The sequence below is a fragment of the Larus michahellis genome, chromosome 8 (genome assembly GCF_964199755.1).
Source record: "Larus michahellis chromosome 8, bLarMic1.1, whole genome shotgun sequence".
Classification (NCBI taxonomy): Eukaryota; Metazoa; Chordata; class Aves; order Charadriiformes; family Laridae; genus Larus; species Larus michahellis.
Window position 1 is genome coordinate 33,786,462 of NC_133903.1, and position 26,093 is coordinate 33,812,554.

The 26,093-nt window shown below is 37.9% G+C and overlaps 1 protein-coding gene across 4 annotated transcripts in view; it reads left to right on the top strand.

Annotated features, from left to right (window-relative positions):
• Positions 1-26,093, top strand: part of VAV3 (vav guanine nucleotide exchange factor 3) — a 171,105-nt gene that overhangs the window by 91,259 nt on the left and 53,753 nt on the right. For all 4 annotated transcript variants that reach the window (XM_074597335.1, XM_074597337.1, XM_074597334.1 and 1 more), the window contains exons 16-19: positions 9,931-10,032; positions 12,599-12,699; positions 21,924-21,946; positions 24,931-24,976. In XM_074597335.1, coding sequence (XP_074453436.1) covers positions 9,931-10,032; positions 12,599-12,699; positions 21,924-21,946; positions 24,931-24,976 — 272 coding nt within the window. The remainder of the gene's footprint in view (positions 1-9,930; positions 10,033-12,598; positions 12,700-21,923; positions 21,947-24,930; positions 24,977-26,093) is intronic.

The following is a 26,093-nucleotide window of genomic DNA, read 5'->3' on the forward strand; positions in this document are numbered from 1 at the left end:
TGATATGGTTAATTTAATTATATAACATGTCTTCTTGATGGAGACTCTTTGATGTGACAAACCAGAATGTTTGAGTATTAGCATATGGAGAATTGATTGATTGATTAATTCAGTAAATAGCATCTTCAAAGATGATTCTGAAATATAGCAGCCTAGCTGGAATGGAGAAAATGAATTAGCTGTAAGTAATCAGCATTGCTCCTGAGAAAAGAAGGTAGAAAAGAGGCTGAAAGTCATCCTTTGTGAAATGGTATTGCCCACCTCTAGTGAGAATACCCCTTAAGAATGTCATTTTCTATCTTCACCTTTTTACAGTAAATAATAAAATCCTTGTAAAGATTGAAAAAGCATTATTCACTCGTGGCTTTGTCTCTGCACTCTTATTTTGTCATTTTATTACACAAATGCCTTTCAATTCGATGACAGCATGTTGTATGAAGCGATAGTTGAAATGGCGATAGTTGCACAGAGCCGAAATGTTTCATGTGTCAAGAAAGGATAGTGCAAATGTGAGGCTGGTTCTGCTGTTAGTGGGGAACAGGATTCTAAGGGAGGCTCACTGCATATCAGAGCAGGGACTGAGATTGAACATCTCTCTGCATGAAATTCTTCATATGAGGTTTGGCTGAAAGATTTTTGTCTTGTTTGACAGTAACACATATGGTTTTCTGTTTCTTAACGTCTGTCCATGTTGTTACTTAAAACATTTGAATACGTGACAAATGGTAGCTATATTTTATTGGCTAGTTAATTTTTCTGAGGTGCTTAGTACCAGTTGTCATGGCTAACTTCTAAGGTGCTTACAATTTCGAAAGGAGGTAACTTTGTCACAAACCAGGAATTTTAACTTAGGATGTCCTTATAAATAATGTGTTACCAATTAATCACTTAGGAATACTTATGGCAGAGCTAGGTTTATTGATGCATTTTCTATAGTGATGTCAAATATTAGTAAAATAAGTAAAACCGGAATGAAAATTTTTGGTGTCCTCGGGTATTAACCTGTGCCACTTTCTTTATAGGCTATACTGCATGAATATAGCATCAGATTTCATGTCACATACACTTTAAAATGTTCTTCAGCAGTTTGTGCTCAGGGTGTCCATAATTTTGAACGGTTCTGTATGGAGCATTTTAAATTATTATAAGCGTAGCATGGAGTGCAGAATAATAACAGCTCTAAAATGCAAAGGTCTAACTCGGGGTTGAGAGTTGAGGGGAGTTCAAGGTATTGAGTTTTATCTGAGCTCCCTGTAGTATTTCTTCTTTTAATACTTAAAATAGTTGCAATTCACTGCAGACTCCTTATCTGATACTTCATGCATCTGCTTATTTGTTACGCCTCTGGGCTCACAGGTGGGCATACATACATTAACTGTTCTCTAAAGCCAAGTTTTAATCAAGTGAAATGGCTACTCAGTTTCAAATATAATGCACTTTTAAAATTATGGAATATTTTGCAAACATATACGTACAATCGAACCCTGTGTAATTTCTTGTGACATAATTGCCTTTCTCAAAGAGACTGGTACGGGGAAAAAGATATTCAAAATCTGGCCTTAATAGCATTTCTGCAAAATGAGTCAAAACCAAAACCAAGAAGTATCATTAGAACTTCCTAGCATACTTTTCCCTTTTGGGGGAAAATTGTCAACCTCAAAGAAAAGGCAGCTCTCTCACTGTACTGTTAGATGGAACCTGTGACTGTTGGACAGCCTGTTCCCAACCCAAGAGCATCCGTATCTGGGCACCTGCTGCTGTTTCAGGTCACTCAGAAAAACATGCGGGTGGGATTGCTGCTGGGGGAAGAGAAGGTTCCTCTTCTATCCAGGTTGACAGTCCCACTGAGTTATGACAATCTTGAGGAACATCCCTGGTCTGAAATGGTACCTGTGAGGTTTATCATCAGTCCCCTGAGCAGAAGAGTTCGATTCAGTCAGTATTTAGAATGCCTTTGCTTTCTGTGTATTTAACAGAAGTAGTGATCTACTCAATGTTGTATAGGTCAGCACCTGCTCTTGTTGATAACCCTGTCTAGTTTTGCAGCTAATTCACTTTTGAAAGGAGCTTTCTTGATCCATTTGCAAAGAGTTACTTTTGCATTTCTCTGTGTGATGTATTTCTTCTTTATTTTTCTGTATGTGCTGCAATTCCGACAATGAAGTATGTACGTGCTTTTCTTGGTGGTAAAATGATGTGTGTATATCTAAGGAATATCAAACATTTTTCAGGTTCTTCCCTGCACCCCACACCCCCCCTCACACGCCCTCCCCCCAGGTAATTTAGTTAAAAAATACTTGAAGTCTGGGAAGGAGAAGTTGAGTTGATAATTAAGTACTCCAGAGAAGTAATTTTTCAACATTAATTGAAATGTTAGTAATGGGTATATAAGCAACACCTTCTCAGTGGTCTTGATCCAGGGACGGGGGAGAATCTGTCCAGGTCTTAATTGCTGAAGTCAAGGTAGTATTGAAAAGCTGCCAATGAAGCAATTAAAAGAAGTGGCCCTCAAAATACAGCAAGAAAGAGAGCAGAACTGGTCACTAACAGACAGCAGCAGACTTTGCAGGCAGGTTGTTTAAACTACAGTTTCTAAACTGGTGGCATTAAAGTTAATAGTAAATAGGCTTAGAATAAAAGAAAGAGGAGAATTTTTCTTTGTGCTGTGTTCTGAAGTCTCCTTCCTTTAGCTCCCTGCAGAATATGAAGCCACAAGGTGGTTGGTAGGCTTCCCGCGCTCTCTGCTGCTGGATACCTGCGTGTTGCTGGTGCTGAGTGATGAGATTGGCACCCATAGCCAGGAGCCAAAGGCTGCAGATTCTGCCTGCTTCTGCTCTCTGCGTCTTTGTAACACCACCTCTTCTCTTTTGTGTGCCCTTTTACTGTAGAGGCAGTGTTATTTGCATTTCATTAATTTTCTATTTAAAAATTAAACTTGCTATAAGAATTTAATTAATCTAATCAACATAATACTTTATTTCATCCCTTTATTATATTTTTGTTAGATTTGTTGTCAGCCTGTAGGCTTTCAGAAATATGTCCATGCAAAACAAACTCGAGCCAATCGTTCTTAAAGTCTGTAAGGCTAATAGCGAAACATCTGAAGGGCAAAACGTCCAAGGGAAGATGTACTCAGTATGTTAAAATTTGTCAAATAAGGATTTTTTTCATTGTTTATATCTTTAGAAATATGGCCTTTCTGGAAACGAAGACTGGGATTTTAACGTGCTTATTCTCCACGTGGGAAAGTAGAAGGAAGGATCTATAGTAAACTACCTCTTAACCTTTTATTTCTTCTCTTAGAACACATTATCTGTAGTAACTACGTATTTAATAGAGAGATAAGACAGAGTTTTGGGTCTAAAAATTTAGTAGTTTTCCCAGTGTGTTTTATTTTGTCAGCCTTAACTGTGTAGAGGAAGTTAAACTGACAGTAAAAGAAATCATATTTGCGTGTAGCACACTGAAGAAACTACAGTGCATTTGTTTAGTCCAACCTGTTGTGAAAGATACTTTATGTAGTTCTTGGAAACATTTTCTTGTTGGAAACAAACATGAATGTAAGAATGCTGATAAAAAAATTAAACTGTTTCTGCGTGGTAGCCAAGTGCCCGTTGTATGCTATTGCTATTCAGGTGCACTCTGATCTTAATGTTTTCTCATCAGAATATGGTTTTGATTAAGTAAGGAAATGACAGTAACAAATCCCATCTAAGCTGCTTGATGCTGATGTCGTACACTTTTCATTGCAGTATGCGTCTTGAAAACACTTTAGTCCCAAGGTGATCAGTTTTGTAAAATGACGTATAGAACTTATGCTGTTGGGTACGTCAAGATCGCCAAGGCTCATTATTTTATTTTGATTTAAGTATTAGTGCTTTGATTGTGACGTTTGTGTCTTGAGGTGTAAGAATTACTTTAGGTTTTTGAACTGTTATCCCAACTGCTATAGGAAAGTGCTAGAAAACTGTAGCTTAAACTGTTTCATTTTATTCATGTGCACAATTATTTTGGTATTTTGAGGTAGGATAGTAGAGAGAACTCATTCCTTATTCTATAGGCATAGGAATAGGTGCGTAGATGTCTCGTCTGACAAGATAATTTTGGGCTATCTCTAGCATTACACTGTGGTCAGCTGGGCCATTAATCTAGGCAAACATTATTCCTGGAGTGAATTCTGACTGCAAAAGCTTATGGGGGACTGTTAATAACGTGACACTTTCTGACACTATTTATAAAGGTGTTGTGTTATCTGAGCACCTGAAGACAGAGTTGGCCTATGATCAATTTACTCTTCTGAGAAGTAAAAGTCAATAGAAAGAAGTGGCACTCTAAATGCAAAGAATTATTTTAAAAAGGGGAATATTGCATACACACAAGGTCATCAAAAACGTTGCGCTCCAAAATCTGATGGCATTGAGAGCAATCAAATAAGATACCTGGATAACTCTCTTCTACACTGAACTCTGCAGACTTTACAGACAAAAGATCTGTTCAGAGACGCAGGATTGACTGAAGAAGGTGGTCATTCTGCTCCTTGAACAGTGGCTCCGATGGCCAATGCAGAGATGAGAATTGCGTGTCCAAATGACGAAGGAGACAAGCAAGACAGGCATCTGCAGGTCTCTGGGTTGGTGGTGTAGCAGTGAATTGGTCCCAGTGGGACTAATATTCTGCAAGTAACTTGGAAAGAGAAAGCTTTACTCAAAAGGCTCAGGGGCAGCCCAAGGACATGGAGTGACTGGAGTATATCTGGTTATGGGGATCCAGCACTATGCGGGAGAGGGCACTTGTGGTTGTCCTTTACAAAAACTCTGCTGCTGAATTGAGGAGAGAATTGGAAAAATTTTCCTAATTACAGATTCACTGTTTCTGTATCCTGACATTTTGTCTCTGCTAGAGTGTAGGAGTTAAAACAGCCTGGGGAAAAAGTAGAAGAGAGGAAGGGAAACTGCTTTTCACTCCCCCCATTGCTTGTGAAAATAAAAGACAAGAGTTTTAACATAAAATGAGGAACATGTTCTTTGTCATTATTTACCTCAGATTAAGTATTCCTGGTATGTGGGTGACTTCCTGCGCTGTCCACTCATCAAGATTGTTCAGCAGCAGAAACAGATAAAATATTTCATTTGCAGTGAGCCTGGGGCACCCCATAGTAGAAGTTATTGTGAAAGAGGACTGAGGAACCTGTGAGAGTGCTTCCCTGGTGACTGTTCCACTGTGATGGGGAAGGAACCCAGTTTAAGTCCTAAATTAGATTTTTCCTAAGGCTAGCCACAGAAATTACTTCAATATGTTTGAATTTTTATAACAATCGTGTGTGTGTTCCCCCCACCCCTGGCCACGAAATCTTCATTCCGAAGAAGAAAATATCAGCTTAAAATTAATACCCACCTAATTTTCAGGTTTTTCTGTGTCTTGGAACATGCCCACAGGTTGGGAATTAGAAGGGAAAAGAAGATTTGAGAAGGCTGAAATGTTCTCTTTACTGTGTTGTGGCAGCTCTGTTCTGTGTTCTCAGCATAAGGCTTGAATGCTGTAACTGAAAGAGCTTCTTTATGGTTGGACATGACATGACTATGAAAACTTGTATGCTGTCCTGTGACTGAAGTTATCAGCTTTATTTACTATATTTAAAAAAATCAAAAAATAGTATATGCTATTCGGTGTGCAAAGTTTTGTGGAAAGAAGTTTCCTATGGTCCTGGTGGTATTTGGCCTTGGACAGTCACAGATGAGTTTTACTTAATCTCTAGTTGGAAACTTTTGTGTGGTATCAAGTTGGGTTATTTTTGCATTATTTATTGAAAACTAAAATATCAAACCCCTAGATTCATTAAGTTTCAGACTTTACATTAAAAGACTTGCTACTTGATATATACTGTTACAGTGCATCACCTCAGATTATCCCAGACTTGTCTGATGGGATGTGACTACAGAACTGAGTTTGCCATATTGCTGCATGACTGATCAGGTACTAGAATGTGCAAGAGTTTTCCTGTCTATGGTTAATACTGCAATATATATTTTCCTATAAAGCTTTCCTTATTCCACCTCTACATTTACAGTAGGTAATACACATTATCTTTTTATTTTTGCTGTAGTTTTTTCTGGGTTTTGTTGTATCATTAATTATCTTTCTATTTTGTGCTTCACTTTACAGTACTGTGTCTTCAGAGTTAGCATATGATTTCTTACTTTGTGTGGTTCTTTTCTAATGCCTTTATTGATGGGTGGAAACTTTTGCTTTCTCATAAATGTGAAAGTTTTTTTTTTATTTGAGCAGTGACGAAACGCCTTCTTGTCCAACATGAATCAACTGATAATGTATCTAAATATTAATATTTTTAATAGACTATTTCCTTTTGAAGAAAATGATGAGATAATGGGTAAAATCCGTATCTTTTTGAAATGTGACAAACTCTCAAATTTGAGAATATATTTTGCTGATGTGTAAATTGAAATAAAACACATTATATTTTCCCATTCCTGTCTGGCTTTAAATCCGAGACAGTGATTAGAAAATAGAAAGGAAGAGACAAAAGAGAACTCGAATGTTGTTCTCAGTGAAAGCAATGGCATTGTTCATTTTGAGACAACAGCTCGTAAGTATCTTCTAAGTCTGCACAAAAAATAAGACTAAGCAGCAGGTTAGGTTGTTGGTTGCTAGCAGCAGGTAGGTCTCTTGCTGATTCCTGCTCTTTCTGCACAGGATCTTCTGTGCTATGCTGAGGCTTTAGTCCCTTCCAGATTCCCTTAATGTATGGGTGATGTACTTCAGTGGCATCTCCTTTGATTCACTAAACTTTTGTTGTTAGGGATTTTTAGGCTTTTCCTTCTGAGCGATGTGGCTTTGGGTGAAAAAAGGGAGAAAAAGGGTATCTTCTGAGTGGTGGAAGGGCGGGCTAGCAAAATTTAAAAGGTCCTTTTGGTTTATGAATAGTTCCTATCTGCCCCTAAAAGAGCTACTCAGGCTCATGTCTTTAAAAAAAAAAAAAAAGCTGTTTTAGAAGATCTTTGTGCTAGCTTGGCCTTAGTGAACAAGGAAATACATAAAGTTAGATGGCAGTGAATTGGTAGGAAGTATGAAAGATGTGTAGGTGGTCAAGAAAGAAAAGGTTTTTAGATAGAGAATTTATTGAAGCAATCATTAGAGTCTTACAATTACTAAACTAATACATGCTGGGGTTTAAAGAAAGTGAGGGATTCACTCTTCATGGTACATTTTTATGATTTTTAAGAACTGAGTAGTACTTGGAACCAAACCAGGTCCTCCCGTAGGTAATAGTGGAGAAGATAGACTGGAGCTTGAATTATGTTCCACAGTTTGTATTGTATTATATGTTTTCAGTTATGCAAGTAGGACAAGTGTATCCAAACTTTTGCATACAGTAGAGAGCCGAAGTTGTAAGTCTGTTTATCTGGATAAATCTTCTGTCTTATTTAGGACTTTATAATCCGATAGTTTAGCTTAGAGGTGCAATAAAACAACTTATGTTGAAATAAGGTGGAGGGCCTTGTGACAGCTCTTCCGTGCGGCAACAGCTTTATTCTTTGCCACTTTAGCACTATGCTTTCTTTCCTCTCAATAGTAACTTTTTCTATTAAGGACTGCAAAATGAAACTGAATGGCTTTATAAAATATAAAGAAACTCAAATATTACTTTTAATATAAAGAAGAGTGAACACAGTGTATCATCTTTGTTCTGTTAATAGGAGGTATATTTTCAGTAGTTCATGTATTTCAATCTTTGTGGAAGATAGCCCGAGAGAAGAATGGAAGAGAATTTTTACATACGAAAGGAAGTTATATAGTGATATGCTTGTGTTAAACAACTATCTGTGTGAGGTTGTCTTTTTTTTTTCTTTTCATCCACTATGCTTATTATTTTTTGAAGATTGATCCTATTCTAATTAAATGAATGGAATTTTTTCTTTGGTTTGTTCTTGAAAAATGGTCCGGTTGTTAGGATTAATTTGATACGCTTTCAAATCTGATGAGTCTCTGCACATTAGGCTGATACTTTTGACATGTTTTGCAAGCTATCCTGGTCTGAATGAAATGGTCAACAAAAAGCAGCTTTTGTTGGGGGTGTAAGTACTGTAACTTGTTCTAGGGAGTTTTCAGGACTGTCCATAGTTAACTTGTGTAGCCTAAGAGGTCTTAGCAGTCCCTTGGTAAACATGTTGTAAAATACAGGCCTTGCTCTGTGGAGTTAACCACCCCAAAATTATACACTGTTCTCCTGCTTTAAAAAGTTCTTTACTTTTTTGAGATTAATTCTATCCTGATAGCTGTACCTTCCTGCTGTGAATGGGTAGTATCCATGCCCGTTTTAGTAGGCAGGAGCTGTGGTATTGACATCTTGCATATCATAGCAGAGAGAGAGAGACACTAGTGAGCTAGTTAAAACAGTACTGACTGTAAGATTATTTTCAAGCATAAAAGCAAAATCCCATTTGCTTTTTGAGTATAGTTTCATTTTCAGCACGTTCATTTTCAGCAGGCGGATTAGAAGACTGACCTTTCTGACCCTAGGTACTTAAACAGATTCTTTCAATTTTTTTTTCATAAGACTTTTCATTCAGTCCTGGAGAGATTGATGCTTGCATGGTTACCTATATTTATGTTTCCTTGCAGTTTGTGGCTGGTCTATGTTTTAGTCTAGAAGTTATTTATAATACATAAAAATGAAATTTCTATGATGAGTATCTCCAACTTTAATGCATGAAGTTGTAATTCTGTGTGTTGGAAGAGCTTCTGGTCTTTTCTTTGAGTGTTGTAGATTCTTACATTCTTACCCTCGGGGTTTTTTTTTCCTATTTTAAATTCCTGTGCATCGTGCATTCCTATGTTTTTGCTAGAAAAATACCAGAATTCCAATATAAATAATATTTTAAAATACGTTAATCCTTACTATATATTTTTTTTGCTTGTCTGATACAATCTAGCTTAGTATTAAATTATGCACCTAGCATTTGAGTGTTACTGGTTTTGATGGTGTTAAGCTAGTTTGGGGATGTTACTGAATTAAAAAAAAAAAACAAACCAAAACCAAATCAATTGAAAATTCCTGTTGTCCCCCGAGTCTTGGAAATTGGGAAGATAGCAGAAAAAATTGAATGGATTACTTAATAAAATTTAAATAAACCTGCAAACAGTCACCGCTGCAAGAAAACATGTCACTTTTAAATTATACTCCTGCTTCTAAAAGGGATCAGTAGGGAGGATAAACAAAACACATGTGCAATAATGGACCACTGCTTTGTACATAAATTTGATGTTTGGAAATAAGTCTGACGATAGTGTGTTAGTATCTTAGCAGTATGAATAGTGATCTTCTGTTTTATTTGTTAAATTAAGCGTGCGTAGCAACAGCTGCAGGCATTGGGCAACTCATTTAAGAAAGACTAGCTAAACCCCAGTAGATATTTTCTAACTGCTTTTGAAATCACTTATGTTACCCGGTGTATTGCTGCATAATTGTGACCTAACTGTCACAAATTTGCTGCTCATGTTTTCCAATGTCGTGGTTCTTGGTGTGAGCTGCTCTTCCTTGTACATCCACATAACAAAATACTTGAGAATGAAAAAGTGAGCCTTCTTTAGGTCCATAAAATGATCCTAGTTACTTGAGTAGGAATAAAAACCAGATGATGTTTGTTTTGATGTATGGTCTTTCTAGTTATTGTGACAGTTAAGGTAGTTGCAGGGTGTATTTTAAGGACCAGGTCTGCATAGTATCATAATTCAGACTTCGTTTCAAGGTGTGTGGTAAAATCCATATTTCTGGCTCACCTCAGGGAAAAACATTAAAGTGTAAATAAAACTAGTTGTTCGCGGATTCAGGGTTTCCTGCTGTGAATGCTGCATAATGTTCTAGATTTCATCAGTTTAAAGCAGATTTTTAATATTTTTTTTTTTTTTTAGGTCAAACATACGGCCAGACTATGCGGATACCAGCTTTCATGAGTTCAAAATGCATACCTTCAGTCGCGTGACATCTTGCAAAGTCTGCCAGATGCTTCTGAGGTAAGATTTTTAAGGGTGGTTTTTTTTTTTTTTCCCCCAGGTGAAATATCTGAATCAAAGGAGTGTGTGGAAATACATGGCTAGCTGGTTACTTGTCCAAGGGAGACAAGCCATGAAGTCATACGTAGTATTTCTCGTTGTATTAGCAAGTTTTTACGATCAAATTTCCAAATATTAGCAGGAGTGCTATTAAAAGCTCAAAACCTCAAGATGCTTCTCATTTATCAGAAGGGTACTTTATCACAATTCTTTATGAGAATTGCTTTATTTAATACAGAAGTTCTTATGTAAGAGTAAATGACAAGCATTTTGTACAGCTTTGACTACCATGACTGTTCCACAGGTCCCACTGCTGTAGACCACCAGTTGCAAGAACAGATGGAATATTTTTTTCAGAAAATCGGATTATGACAATGCTCATAAATGCTTGATAGGGGGAGCTTGCTTTGTGAGGCAGAAAATAACTGTGAGGCATTAACAGGCATTTCTGAACCAGAGATATGTAGACAAATTGAAGATAGATGTTACAAAGCTAGATAAGAAATGCAAGCAAACAGCTAATGCTTTCAAGAGCAAGGATCTGTAAGGCTAAATTAAGCTAAGAAATTCCATGTTTTCTGCCTCTTTCCTCTGAAACACACACGCATGCACATCTGTAGTTTCTCATTCGTTATTCAAGCTATCTTTTAGGAGCTACCTTGGTTTTTTGTAAATATGGAATGTCCAATGGTATAGAGGTGTGTATTGAACCTAAATTTCATAGTGTAAGTTGGAGGTGCAAAAGCTTTGTAAACTTTGGCCAGTTCAGGTGCTCATGTTGCATATTGTTGATGTTTCGAAAAATGTAGCTACAGCATTTTAGAAAGGTCATTTGAAGTATGGGTAGTGCTTTTATTAAGCACAGGCATGGAATAAAATAACTTCAGGTATATTCTTCCCTCTCATGTATTTTTTCCTTTAGCAACCTTTTTTCTGAACAGTTAGATTGACCTGGATTTTCAGAGATTTTTTTTTTTTTTAGATGATTTTTTTTTTTCCTCAATGCAATAAGGTCTAAGTGACTACGAAGAGCGGGGCAGATGTCCTGAACTTAGAGACGGCAGGGCTACTTTCTGAATTTGAAGCAGTATAGTAGAGTTGTCGTGTCTCTGTTACTGCACTAACTGCTGTTGCTGAGAAACAGCTCTCTTGCTTTCGGGACACAGCCCGCGGGATGCTGCATTGCTCTGCATAGGCATGCCAATTTGCTTGAAGATAGCTTGGGTATTCCCCTGGATATCTAAGTTGTATTGAAAGCCTACTGGACTTAGCTTCATAAAGTGCCTAAGTCATTTTTTAAAAGGGATTGTCATTTTAAGCTTCAAACATAAGCTAATGTGTAAATACTTGGAAAAAAAAAATCTGAACCTTACTGCCTAATCTTTAAGTGGGAATAAAATCCTGGTCTTAGAAGCATCTGTAGTGAAAGATAATGTTACATCCCATATTTTTATCTAGAGAATCTTGCATTCCTGTGTAGCAATAAGAAAAAAAAAATATGGAAGACTGCATTAAAATATTTTGATACTTTCTACTTATTTGTCTTTAAGTTTGCGTATTCCAATCCTTAAAAGTACTGAGCTTCTGAATTTAATTAAAAATATATTTCATCACTAGCAGTCTAGAAATTGCTGTAGTAAATAGCAGTTGCTGTACATTTCATTAAGGTTTAACTTGTGCGGTCCTGTGTTCCATATGAGATACCTGATTTTCCTTTGAAGCTGAAGGTGTTACGTTAGAGTAGGATGCATAACCACTCCAAACTGGTCAGGATGATGTCGGAGACAGACAAGTCTAGTGTGAAGAGTAAGCAGATACATCAGTAGATGGAACTCATATAATTGTTTAGAGGTACATGTAAAAAACAGTGCCCCTGTTAGCCATTCAGTGAATCATACCTGAGAGAAAACCCATACAAAATCTGAAATAAATCCGTTTCCTCAGATTCAAATTCAGATTCCGATTCATTAAGGGAAATTGGAGGACATCTAGAGTAAGGAAAGTCTGCTTATTTAGCAGCTCTCAACATTAACTAAAGTGTACCTGGATATCTATATCTTTTTTTTGTGTGCGTGCATATGTGTGTAAATGAACAAATTTAAAGTCAAGAATAGCTGCAATGTAGCCTATAAACTCCTTAATGCAACTCTCTTGGAATGGATCTTATTCTTCATGGTGTGTAGGCAAATTCCCATTGAGATGAAACAAAGTGTAGATCTATAGTAGGATAGATACATATTGGTACAATTTCAAGTGTACTGTGCCAAAGTTGCTTTGGGCTAAATTGAAATGGAGATTATTTTTCTACTAATAGTCCAGAAGAACCATCTAGTTGTGATTTTTAAATGGCTAGTAGTGACAAAAAGTGGATGAGCTGCTTGTCAGTTGTCACTTTTTCTTAAGCCTGTAAGGACCATCATTATGCAGAGCAGCAAATGACTTTTAATACCTTCTGCCATGTCTCTTATTTCCTTTATGCATGGAATTTATCACCTCTAATGTATCACTACCGAATTTTATTTTACAGGGGAACATTTTATCAAGGCTATTTATGTTCTAAGTGTGGCGCGGGAGCACACAAAGAGTGTTTAGGAAGATTAGACAATTGTGGCAGAGCTAATTCAGGTGGTAAGTCATTTTTATTGTTAGAATACCATTTTTAATTAGGACATAAAACTTGCTAGATATAATTAAGGTTTAATTTAACTCTAATTTGTGTTTATTGTAACATACATACTTGTGAAACTACCATTTATAAGCACAATTAGAATTGCATTTAGAATTCATAGGGATTTTTATTGCTACTAAATTGAAATGTTTGAAAGCAGGAGAGAACTGTTATAGGTCAAACCCAATTTCTTCGTCAATGTCGTATACAACAAAGAATTGCTCTCATTTTAATCGTAGACTGCTCATATGTAACACATACTGTACGGCATATCATCTATCATCCTTGTGGTTCTCCCTTTATGTCTATATCAATTTCCATATTTTCCTCTCTGCTCCTATAGCTGTTTGTTTGTGTTGCCTCTTTCATCTCTTTGGTTTCCATGGTTTCTGTCCACTCACAATATTCACAAAAAGGTGATTGATGGCTCTCTCCACTTCCCACATCTAAGGACTGTTTTTTTCCTCTTCTTTTCATCGATTGCGGTACTCTGTGAGTTTTCTTCCCTGGGCATTGTTACTTTGCATGTCCCCTATTCTTCTTCTGCTCTTTGGGACCTCAAAGACTGTTTTGACTTCAGCTACCGTTTGGTCTCCCTCTGACGACTCAAATTTGACCTCTTTCGTTTCTGCTCAGTATTGTATCCATAATTCTGACATCCTCCGGATCTCCCACTGCTAATGCCAAATGTTAGCTCTCATCATTTGCCCCTTTCCTTCCCTGTAGCTATTCAATCGGTGGCAGTGATTTCATTACGCTCCAGCCAGTCACATAACCATAGTGCTGTTTTTGACTCTTCCCTCTGTCCAGGTTCTTCACTATTCTTTCTTCTTTCTGGAGATTATTTGGTGTTGGTGGGGGGGACACCTGACAAACACACACCTCACCACCCCCAAATCTCCCTCCCGATTAATATGTTTGAATTCCTGTTGTTTGAATGTGTGTGAAAGACAAAAGCCATTGGAACACATGATGATTTCTGGAAAGTATAGTTGTATATGTTGGGGAAGTTTCTAGTTAATTGTCCTTCTCAATTCTCTAAAACCTGCACATTCCTTTCCAGAATTATTTCAGTACAGTTTGTGAAGTTTCTCATGTCTCACATATCTCACATAAGCTACCGCAACCTCCTCCGTGGGGTTATTTTCTTTTTGACTTTACTGTTGAAAATCTTTGCAAAATGCTGTTGTAGAGATAGTTGCTCTCCCACCGCTTGAATTACATCATGATTCCATCCACTGCTCTTCACTAAGCTGCTGCTTCAAGATTTTTGCTCTGGCTTTTTCTTCCTTTCAAAATTGTATAAGCTTGTTTCTGAGTTCTACTTGGGTTTTGGCTCACTGTGCTATTTGCCTGCCTTCATTCTTTCATAAAATCATCAGAATCAAAGAATCATAGAATAGTTTGGGTTGGAAGGGACCTTTAAAGGCCATCTAGTCCAATCCCCATGCAATGAGCAGGGACATCTTCAACCAGATCAGGTTGCTCAGAGCCCCGTCCAACCTGACCATGAATGTTGCCAGGGATGGGACATCTACAGCCTCTCTGGGCAGCCTGTGCCAGTGTTTCACCACCCTTATTGTAAAAAAAATTCCTCCTTATATCTAATCTAAATCTTCCCTCTTTTAGTTTAAAGCCATTACCCCTTGTCCTATCGCAACAGGCCCTGCTAAAAATTTTGTCCCCATCTTTCCTGTAGGCCCCCTTTAAGTACTGAAAGACCTCAATAAGGTCTCTTTAAGTATTGAAAGGCCACAAAAAGAGAAGGGAGCCTTCTCTTCTCCAGGCTGAACAACCCCAACTCTCTCAGCCTGTCCTCATAGGAGAGGTGCTCCAGCCCTCTGATCATCTTCATGGCCATCCTCTGGCCTTGCTCCAACAGGTCCACGTCTTTCCTGTGCTGAGGGCTTAGCAGGTGCTGAGTTCTCCTGCAGTCAATAAACTTTGCTTTCTCAGTTGCTTTCCTGCATTGTAGATCTTCCATGCTGTTGTCCAAGTCTGGATTTTTAAAAAATAACCTTTTGTAGATCTGAAAACCATAAAAGCAACCATGGTATTTTTCATTGAAATGCTTTTTGTAACACAGATTTTTTTCATAGAACCTCCTATGGATATTCTAAAGAAAATAAATATTTAAAATTATGTTAAAAATTGAATATTTTAAAGCAATTAAATTTAAATTAATAGAGTGGAAAAACAAACACATACTGTTCTTCACAAGAGAGCTATCTTCTGTGGTATAAACCCCGCCTACTTCTACTTTTTCTTTCCTTTGCACCTTCTGTTTTAATCGCTTTTGTAGTTTTTATTTTAATTGGATAGCTGGCACCCCAGGAGGCAGGAGCTTGTCTTTCTATTCCTCTGTAAAGATCTGTGGACACATATGGTGCAATGTGTATCAGTAAGAATGGCCATAAATTCCTAGATAACACAAGGTCTGATTTCTTGCAGTTTTTCTGTATATATACTTAAGTAATGCTGTGCACTTGCTAGAGGGAACAAAATGAAGAAAAAAAAAAAATCACATTTCTGCTCCTTTGTAAGTGGAATAAATTATCATTTTGCAACTTCAAAGGAGCAGAATGTTATTTTGGATTTTACTTTAAATCATTGCCCTGATTTTTGTAAAATGATGCTGTACTGAGTCTTTCTTTAGTGAAGCTGGAAGCAACTGTATTGTTAAGATACTGTTTTGCGTTACCTGTTTTGCTTATATCCAGGTGTTCTGCTCTCTGTCCTTTCTTCAAACTTCTTTTTCTCTTTTCAGTCTATTTTTTTTCCTATGCAAAGGCTCCCAGATTTCTGTAGCTCTAGTACAAGCTAGAAGGGTTGTGCATCTTCCACCTGTTCATGAGGCAGAATGACGGGAGGTGCTGGGCTGTGGCTTCCTTACACTCTGCTCTGAGAGTAGATTGTAGCAGCAAAAGCAAACTCGAAATTACAGTTCTTGCCATGCTCCCTCTTGCTCTATGAATGAATAAGTATAGAAAGGGCAAATGGTTTTGCCCACTTTGCTGAAAATGTGTCTGCTCTCCACCTGATGAGGGACTTTAGCCAATGAATAGGAAGGGAAATATTGAGATTTTTCTCTACTGTTTTCCTTTTTTACTCTTTATTTGCCTTTTTAAAGCAAGAAGTGTTGATTGAGCAGTGCTGTCTATTCATAATGTGCACAGAGAAAGGAAAGGTTTAAGGAGGAGCTTTACCAGTTCCTGCTTTCCTATATGGTCCATAAAGGGATGGGACAATTCAGACTATTTTAAATACTGGTTTGTGCAGCTTAAGTAGGAATGATTTTCCAGAGCTATACTGAGAAATTAAGTCTCCCATAAGTTATCTGCCATGCCTGCTAAGTTATGAAATGTTATTAAAAGAATGCAGACACAAAGATACCATGTAAAAGTCAACATTTCCATTTTGTGGAAACAGTATGCTCTACATGCACAAAATTCTAACATAGTTTTAATTTTGAAGCTGATTTGTTTTTTTTTTTTTAATCTTTAGAGAAATTAATTTACAATAAATTTAATTTTTCTAGTAGTAGCATTTGCTGCTCCTATGGGAAATTAGCAAAGGTGGCCTGAGAGTGCTGTTAGATAAGAAATTGTGGAGCGTAGCCGGAATGCTTCAATAGTAGCAAAATGTCTGGAACGTTTATTGTGCCACTATATATTTCTTTTGTTTCTAGGGAACTAGTAGAGCCTTTTTCACAGGGTATAATGGACATGAAACACAATCATCTTTTTAGGAAACTGGACATTATTATTCCCCAGTCATGTGGTATTAGTTATGGCCACAAACATGGAATATGTACATATATATCCCATGATATACATGTGGTCTGTTTAATCTGGTGTTCTGTCATTCTGCCAATGGTTGATTTGAGATGCTTCACGGGAAAGTGCAAATCCTCTGTGTGGAAGACAATGCCCAGGAATGAGGCTACTTTCTTAATCCTGTGAAATTTTCTTTTTATCTTTTTAGTGTTCTAAGAGTTTTTATATCTTGTTAATGCTTTTGCATACCTTCCCTATTTTTCTTGATAGAAATATCTAACTGCATTTCAGAAGTTTTGGAGCGAGCAGTGAGTTTTGTAAAGTTCTTGTTTGGCTTTTAGGTTTTATTGTTGTTTTTTGTAGGTTGCATATCTTATCCTGGTTATATTTGACCTTTTTAATTTAACATGAGACTTTGTGGGTTTTTGTGAGAAAAGTCAATGGAAGCCTTGACTGACTGCTTCTATATGATAAATCATTTTGTAACTTCTCATGACCTCTTTTTAATATACTCTCTGAACTGAATAGTCTTAAATTTTTTTTATTATCTCTTCACAAGTGGAACTTTTTCTATGCCTCAATTTCCATTCCCATTCTGTAGAATTCTTCTATTTCTAGAGGTCTATTTTAAAAGAGGTGGTCAGAATTCAAAATGCTGCTATAAGAATATACCATTAGGTTTTTTAAAGGCATTTGAATTTTTTTCAGCGTTTTCTAGTTTTGTACAGTTTAAGATTTTGTTTTCTTTTTAGACTAGTAAGCAGAAGTTTTTGCTAGCCTTTCTGAAATGATGCTTAGAACCTCCCTGAGTGGATGAAATCTTTTTGTATTTCATTCCAAGTCACAGTTTGTGAAAATTCAAAACATCCAAAAAGACATCCAAAGAAACCTTTAGAATGACAAATTTAATAAGTGTCAGATTTAGATGATGCACTTCTGAGAAACATTCACAAAATCTGAAGATAAATTGCTGTGTTGTCACGCTACGCCTTATACACAAACATATGCCAGCTCTTCAGATGTTTTGCTTCAGAGAAGGCCAGTTCAACAGACTGTAGCAGTCACAGCAATAAACGATGCAGAGTTAATCAGCTGAATTAATAAATAAAACAAAAGGTCTGCATTTAGGCCTTGTTTTTTTGTGTTATTGTTCCTGCCCTTGTTGCCGTAAGTCAGCAGTGCTGGTCGAATCACACAGAATTGTAGGGGTTGGAAGGGACCTTCAGAGATCACCTAGTCCAACCCCCCAGTCTTCTGTGCTCATTTCTGTCATTATTGGTTTAATGTTTTTCCCCTGAAGTGCTGCCCTATACAAGCTCAACTAGTCCTCTGCATTTTCATATATTTTACCTTTATGTCCCATCGCTTAATTTTGTCTGTGACTTGAAATCCTTCGTGCCCCTTCTTTTTTGCTAATGTTCGGATGAACTTCAAGTCTGTTTGTGCAGTCTTAAAGACAAAGCCTTATGAAATCCTTAAACACAAGGATTACAAAATGGATGCACATATTTCCCTGACGGGGCCATATAAGGATGTATGTGGTGTTCTTTCCTCTGGTGGCTGATGTGGAGGTCTCCCCTTCCGTTTCTACTCCTCTGGCTTCTCAGCTGTGCTCCTATGCCTTATTTCAAGGCAGAGGACAATTTTACTTATCTGGTGATGCTCTCCCACTAGTCGGAAGAGTTTCTATTTGGGAATGGTTAAGACTGGGACCTTTGGTAAGCGAGCATGAGTAAGACACACCTTTAGCAGACAAAGGGAGAAACTGTCTCCCTCCTTATGCCCACTTGCATTGTGCAGGTTGTTCTGTGGCCCTTGCAATTTCTGCAGAGGCCTTCAGGACTGATAAAACAGTATCACTCTGCCCAGAACATACTCCAGAACTCCAGTCTGTTTCCTAGTCTAAACCAGCAGAATTAACAATCCATTTCTATTGCCAGACTGGAATTTTTCCAAGTCTGTCCAATTATATTGAATTACACATTCTCAGGCAAATGGTTGCTGGTTCAACAGACTATTGAATATTTCAATTAGATGAACCTCCAATAATGGTTCTAGAATCTGAAAATGTTTTGAATATTTTAAATACGGTGCCAAACCCACAAAATTTTCTTCTTTATATCACTGTTCCCAGGGAATGTTAGGAGCATCTCTCGTCAGGGCCTAAATAGATTAGAAAAACATTAAGTGGGCATTTTTATAGTAATTTTTAGTTAGCTTATGCATGATTCCTTTCTCCCTCAGATAATTCCATTTGAAAAAGTACTGCATTTCCCTAGTTGGAAAAGAAGTTTCTTCAACTGTGTGATGAACTTGAAAGAAAATGTAACCATATGAATGGGTTAAGTTTAGAGTTGCTTTCATATGGTAATGTGTATACTCAATAATATAGTCCATGCTGTTAATGTAATAATTGCTTGCTACAGCTCATTGGACATTATTCATAAAAAGCATGTGTTTTTGACATCTGAAAAGAAACCAGCAGCTTTCACTGTTTACCTTTTTGCTGACTTGATCAATAGTTGCAAAATTGCCAGCTCTCCTCCAAACCTACCATGCCAACAGAATTGACAAGTAAATGTTCAAATCCCAGAATTTCCATTGGACTTACACCACCTTTTGTTTAACTGCAACAAAGGTTGAGCTGTATTGTTTAACTAACCATCCTTGCTCAATCTGAACAGAAGTCGCTTAAGGGGCTTGATTGATACTTTGTGCGGAGTCCTACACTATGGTACGACTAGGTCATGACGTGCTTTTCTTCCGATTATGCAGTGACTAGCTAAATGACTGGAAAGGAGCAGGTAGTCCCACAGCTCCTTCAAAGTAGCTTACTGTATACTTCCTGCATTTTAAATACTTTAAATTTTCTTTTAAAATAGGGAGGTGAGTAGTTTACTATATAACCTTTTTATTTACTCTCTATTTAGTTAGCATGTAAATCCAGCCGCACTGTTGCATCCCTGGGGAGCAGCTTATTCCCATTTTCCGATCTGTGCTCCCTCATTTATTCAGGCCAGCTGCTGCTCCTGTTGCTTTTGTAGTAAAATATAATTATCAAAATGTGACCCAATGGTATCATGGCCTTAGGAAATAAACAAAAAACCTGAAAATTTTGCTGAACTATGCCAGTAGAAGTAGCCTGCTGTCAGAACTGAGAACTTACTCACTTGATAATTTCATTGGCATGTTGCTGATGAGTAGGAGCTTGAATTTAAATTGTCATGTGTAAAATATCTGCTGGTGGATATCCTCAGACATTCTTTTTTTCTAAAAGTAGAAATAAATAGAAATGAGGGTATTTTGCTCTTGTGTAACATTTAGAAAAAAGATCTCATGAGGAAGCAATTCACATAATTCAATACAGAATATTCTGAAATACAGGAATATTTAAACTGTAATGAAATAATAAGACAAGCATAAGTCTTATTTTTTGAATAGGCTTTTATGTAGAAATACAGGTACTGGATATTTTTCTATTCCTGAAGCATTAATAGTGAAGTCACAAATGGCACTTTAGTCCATCATTGTTGGCAAAGTTTTGGGCCTTCTTTTTAATCTAATCCCCCCACCTCCCTTTTAATTAAATTTATTTTATGCGAATTATCAGGAGCATTTATTACCTTCCTGTGTAGTGATTACTTGAATCCAATTATTGAGAGTTAATCAGCGAGTTTCTTTTAATTATTTATTTTGAAAAGTGTTGTGATACTGCAATCACCAAATGGAGCTCATTCATCTAGTTGGGTTTGGGATATTTTCTAGAGGTAAAAATAATGTTCAACAGCAACCATTAAAAATAAGATTCATTAATTCCCATTGGAGGATAGAATGACATTTCCATTTAATTCTTTTGATAAGAGATCTTCAGAACTTAAAAGGCCATCTAAAAAAAAAAAAAAATCAAACCCAAACCCTAAGTCTGAATTTGAAGTTTTGTCCCTCCCTGCCAGTACTTCCCTAAATGACTTCCCTTCATTTGAAGTCATCTATAATGTTGAGATGAAACACTCTAAAAAAGTGATTTTATTCAGATTTTGGCAAAAATTCTGAAAGGTGTATCAAATTGTGAAAGTAAATACCAAAATTATATTGAATTTCAGCAGCACTTGGGCAACTAATTTCCTTAGGCTCCTTAGAAAACCTCAGTAGTCTACCTGCATCTCCCTCTTTGGGGCGGGATTATTTTTCTTCTCTTTGCTCACTATACAAATGCAAATTAATACATTTGGAAAGGTTATAATCATAAAAGTGTTTTCTGTGGATGACAAGACGATGCGTCTTTGGCACACGGTATGAGAGAGGGAACGGTGACCAAGAGCGTACGTGAGAAGAGAGCTCTGCCAGTGGTAAACAGGCTGTGCCTCCCCGGCCCAGCCCCGAGCCCTCAGCTGGCGTGCTTGGTCTCGGCATGCCTTATCGGCTTTGCATAAAATGCGAGAAAGCCAAAGATTATTTTTTTTCCCACACTTTACTATTTAATATAATTTTTTTTTAGCAGAGCGCAATCTACTTGCAGTTAAAGCTTTTTAGTCCATTTACTGTGGATATGGCTTACTGTTTACAAGATACTACAGTAAAAGTTTTCAAAGGTGATGAGGTACAGACAGGGCATGTGCAGTTTGTGCAGTCCTAGAGCGTGCACGCAGGTAAATACAGCTGCATGAGCTTTGATAAGGCAGTGAACCAAAATCTAGAGTACACCCAAATACCTGTTACCAGATGAGACATTCAAAGAAAAATGTAAAAAAATACCCCTTTTTGTGTCTTCTGTGATTTGTGGGGGTGTGTGCATGCAAAAGTGTTATTGTCCTGATGCAGTCCTTCTGATCACCCACAGGACTTTATTTTTTTTTCCTTATTTTTAAGTAATACAAGAAAACTCATAGCAAAAGAGGTGAATAAAACACCGATGGCTTCAAAGTCGGTGGTATACTAATGCAATGCTGAATTGAACTCTAAAGGCACGAAATATAGAATATTTTGAAGCTAAAGGTATACATCTTATCTTGGCATGCTACGAAAAGACAGAGACGAGAAAAGGTGTAGACTTGACTTGCAATGAGGAACCGTCGCTTTTGAATTCCCAACGAGTCAATATTTGTAAGGCATTTTTGAAAAGTTCTAAAAAGCCTATAAATTTCAGAGGACCAGATATCCCTGCCCCTGCTGGGAAGTGCGGCACAGGTGGCAGGAGGGAGCCGTTCCCGTGGGCGGGAGCAGAGCGCAGCAGGGTTTGCACAACAGGACCTGGCGCGGCCCCGGGCTGCCGGGGCGGCCGCGGGTATCAGGTAGCGAAAGAAGGCAGCAGGGGGTTCTGTAATGCAGCACAGCACAGGCTGAGATTGATTTGTAAAAAGCGTGCAATTTACAGTCGCCAATAATGCCAATTTTTACTTATGTTTCAGAACACGGGAACCTGAAACATGAGGTAAGGATTCATTTTCCTTTGCATGTGATGTTTGTTTTGTCGGTGACATAAGAGCTCCTTATTTACTTTGTGCGTGTGCTGTTGGAGCAGGTATGTTTTTCTGCTGCGTTTAACAACAGATTTCTTTAGAGTAGTGGAAAAAAAAAGTTGTCTAAGAAACCAGGTATTCATAATTAAATATAAGTGTATTCTGTTCAACGTGTGAATCAATTTTCAGTTGATATGGCTTAATGCTGATAACACTGGAAGGGGTGGAGATGTGTTTTTAAGTTGCAGGTAAAAACATACATTGCCTCACAACTGATGTGTAAATGCTAACTGTTCCTAGCAGTAGAGTTAAAAGTAATCTCTTTTTTTTTTTTTTTTTTTTTTTTTTTTATTTAATTGCTAGTGAGCCCTGCTGGACTAACATGCTAGTGTACCAATCTCTGCCACGCCAGACTGCGGGGCGATGAAGGATCGCCAGGGCAGTGTTTGCTGCTTCATGTAAAAAGACTTTAGTTGCAGAGTTATCCAATGGCTATGGAATTTATGTACTCTGGAGAGAGTGGTAAAATGGGCCCTGTGCAGAGGAGCTACCCTGGTGCACATAAGCGTACCTTGCTGCAGCCCAAGGTGGCTGCAAGCTGCCTGGGGTTATTTTGTTGCTAGCTCCTGGTGCCTTTCACCTGAAGGGCAGAAGGGCTTTCTCTGCCAGCCCTGATAAAGGAGGGGCGGCACTTTAAATGTACAGTGTAACTGTTTCCAGTATCTATTTTAGATCAGAAGTTTATGGTAATTTAACTGCTTAAATGACACGCTGGTTATGAACAACATAGGAGCGTGTAAATTACTTTTATCCATAAGCACATCTGTGTTTGATGCAGTCCCTAAAACGGGTGATGGAATCAGAAGGCTGTCATTGCTGGTTATGGCTGGTGCAGGGGGTAGTCAGGTGCAGGGCTGACCACGTCTGTGCTTGCTGACATTTGAGCTCTTTCAGTGTCGCTGTGACCCAGCCAGCAGCGGTGGCCGGGTGCAGGGAGCCCTGGCACCCTCTGGCCAGCTCCTAAGGGGCTGTGGGCCGCAGCGGGCACCGGCTTCCTAGGGGCCTGGCCGGGGAACGGTGAGGTGGCCCCGGAGGAGCTCTGGGTGAGGAGAGAGGGGGCTGCACTGCCAAAGTCCATGCCTGTGCCTGAAACGCTCCTGCCTGCTCTCCTCGCTGCTCCCTCAACCGTGCCTCCTGCCGTGTGCTGCCTGGCGTTTCATGTCTCTGCCTAGAAATACCCGCTAAGTAAGGGCACTCTAAAACATGGAAACTACGGCATGGGCAGTTTGCTTGGCACTCTCAGGCTGACAGGCAGCACGGGGCAGCCAGCAACAGGTCACTTACTGTGCCTCGTGGCTCAGCTTCTCACCCCCTAGCTTGATTCATAAATCTTTTTTGTGGGGAAAAAATGGCTTCCTCACTGGAGCTAGTGATTTGCTATTGACTACTGAGTTGATCAAAAATGTGAAGATTGCTTTCATTTTTACCAAGACTCTTATTTAAGTGCCTGCCTTATTTCTCTCTGAGCAGAAGAAAACTTGAGCATAGCTGAGGATCTGTCACTGTGGAAAACATGGATTTAGATTTCATACCAGTAATGTAATAAAATCTACTGGTACTGCAATATATATTTAGTGGTATTGAGCATGTTTTCACACAGCTCAAGAGTTATTTCCTTAAAATTGTTTCCCATCCTGTCCTTTGGTGTATATGACTTAAAGTTGTCACATAATTTTTAGTGTTTTTTTTTCATTTCAGTTAAACATTTCTGTATTTTCCTTCATGCTTGCTTTTCCCACTCCTGCCCCTTTCCCTCTTCTGTGCAACTCTGTGGTTACTCACCACTCTGCATCAATCCTTATCAGCAATACAGCCTCCATTTAAAAAAATAACTACGATATAATTGAGCCTTTTGTTCTTATTCAGTAATATTACCTCCATTGTAGCAGCAGTTTTAAATTTTTCTTCTTTACACTGCAGATGAAACAAAACTTGCATCCTTTCTGTAATTAGAATTGTGGGGTACAGAGAGAGTATGTTCGAAGACTCAAGGGTTTGGAGGCTGTTTTTAAACCAAGCATTCCATTTTGCCAGCTTGCTAGAGGGTTTAGTAATTTGGTTGTGCCTCAGGGTACTGCTTTCTGGCTTGCCTCGGTGTGTGTCCTGCATCAGCTTTTATCAACTGCAAGTAAATCGGAGCAACCTAATTGTTCCCTTTGTTATGCAACATGCGTTTCTCTGCTTGGTTTGATTAAAAAAATAAATAAATGCATGAGCCTTCATGCAAGCTACCAGTTAAAACAAGTTTGCAAAAGCAGATCAGTAGTTCACAGATATGCGTTATTTCACATTGTAATTTTCAGGGATCCGTATTAAGTGTCTTGGAGTATAAAATACATTAAAAAATTAAAAAAAAAAAAAAAAGTCTGTCGTGTTGGAGGTCAGAGAATTTCTGATTTCACACAGCTCTGGTTCATCCACATTTAAAAGAAAGGGGGGTGAGTTACTCAATATATTTAAGTACTTGCCCATAAAATAAGGAAATTAAGAATTGCATAGGAAATTCTATCTACCTTAAGTGCAAAGTAGGAATAGTGAAAGTGTCTATGTTATTAAAGCAATGCAAGCAGCTTGATACTTTTGTGTTTGTAGACATTATCTGGGGCAGATAATGCCAAAAATGTGTATTTTTCCACTATCCTATTCATATATAATTGGAAAATAAATTTGCTCTTGGTATCAAAACATGCTGATGTATGAATAAACCTTCTGTGGACTAGGAATCTTTTGAGCCTAGTGTCAGAAAACATGGGATGTATGAAAAAACTGTCTACTTTGGGAGAAATAACTTAAGAAAACCAGCTTTGCATAGTAGCTTGTGGGAATGAAAGGAGTGCAATGTGCCTACATGAAAACATGTTTACTCATATCCTTGATTTGTGTTTTTGCTATGCAGAAACGAACGAATGGAATTAGAAGAAACTCTAGACACGTGGACCCAGGTTTGCCATGACTTTTTAATAGTTAAACATTAAATAAAAAGAGTGAGAAAGCTGTAACTCGCTTTATCAAGTTGCATTATGAATACCACTATGATGCGTGCAATGTTGCAAACTTTCTTTATGGCTAAAGTCCCGAAGGTCTAAAGTGATTGCTCTGTTTGTGATTCTGAAGATAAGGTCAGCTGATTGAACTCTGTTCTTTTTTTTCCTTGTTTTTTTTTTTTTTTTTTTTAAGCAGTGCTTCGGTTCTACCTGAACAACAAAATGCCTCTGGGCTTTTGGTTAACATGACCCACCCTACTGTACTCTGTAGTTTTAAAAGAAATAACTGAGTGATGAAAAGCAGACAGTTGCTTATAAAGCTCAGGTTCTGATCTGCAAAGTTGTGGGTATTCTCAACTCCGAACTGTAGTGGTGCTCAGTGCTTAGCTGTATTGAATATGAGTTGCTCTTCTAAAAGTCATAAACCGATTGCAGTTTTAGGTAGAATTTCAAAGTGATTCTATTCTTCCTGTTAGTTTATAGTAGATACTTTTTTGGAATCATGGCAGCAGCAGCCCTTAAGAAAATTAAATCCTTGCTTATAGACTATATACTCAAGTGGGTGAACATTTCCTCTGGAGACCCATTATGTGTCTGTAGAAAACTCTCAGTGGTTTTCAGTGTAACTGTGTGATATTTTTAGCGCCATTTTTTACAGTAATTACATTTCTGTCCTTTATGTTTCTTGTATAGTTTAATTACTGGAGATTTGTTATGCAGATATTATTTGGAATAAAACTAAGCCGTGGATTATTAAATATTTCTAGATGTGGACACCTGAGAATAGTTGGAGTCAAACATTAAACACGATGGCAACTCCGTACACCACATTACAGCCTGGCAGAGCTAAGCGCTTTTCAAAAAGTAGGAATGCTGGTTGTGCCACTAGAATTGCAGCTGCCTTGGCTCTGAAAGTCTAAATGTTGTAACTAGCTGAATACAGACCACACCTTTCTTACTCACGTACCTTTGACATGTTTTGGAACACGTATCGTCACTTCGTTCCCTCTAGCAAAAAAAAATTGCTTCATGATACTCCTAAATTGTTCTGTGTGTTGTTGACTGAAGTCATTAA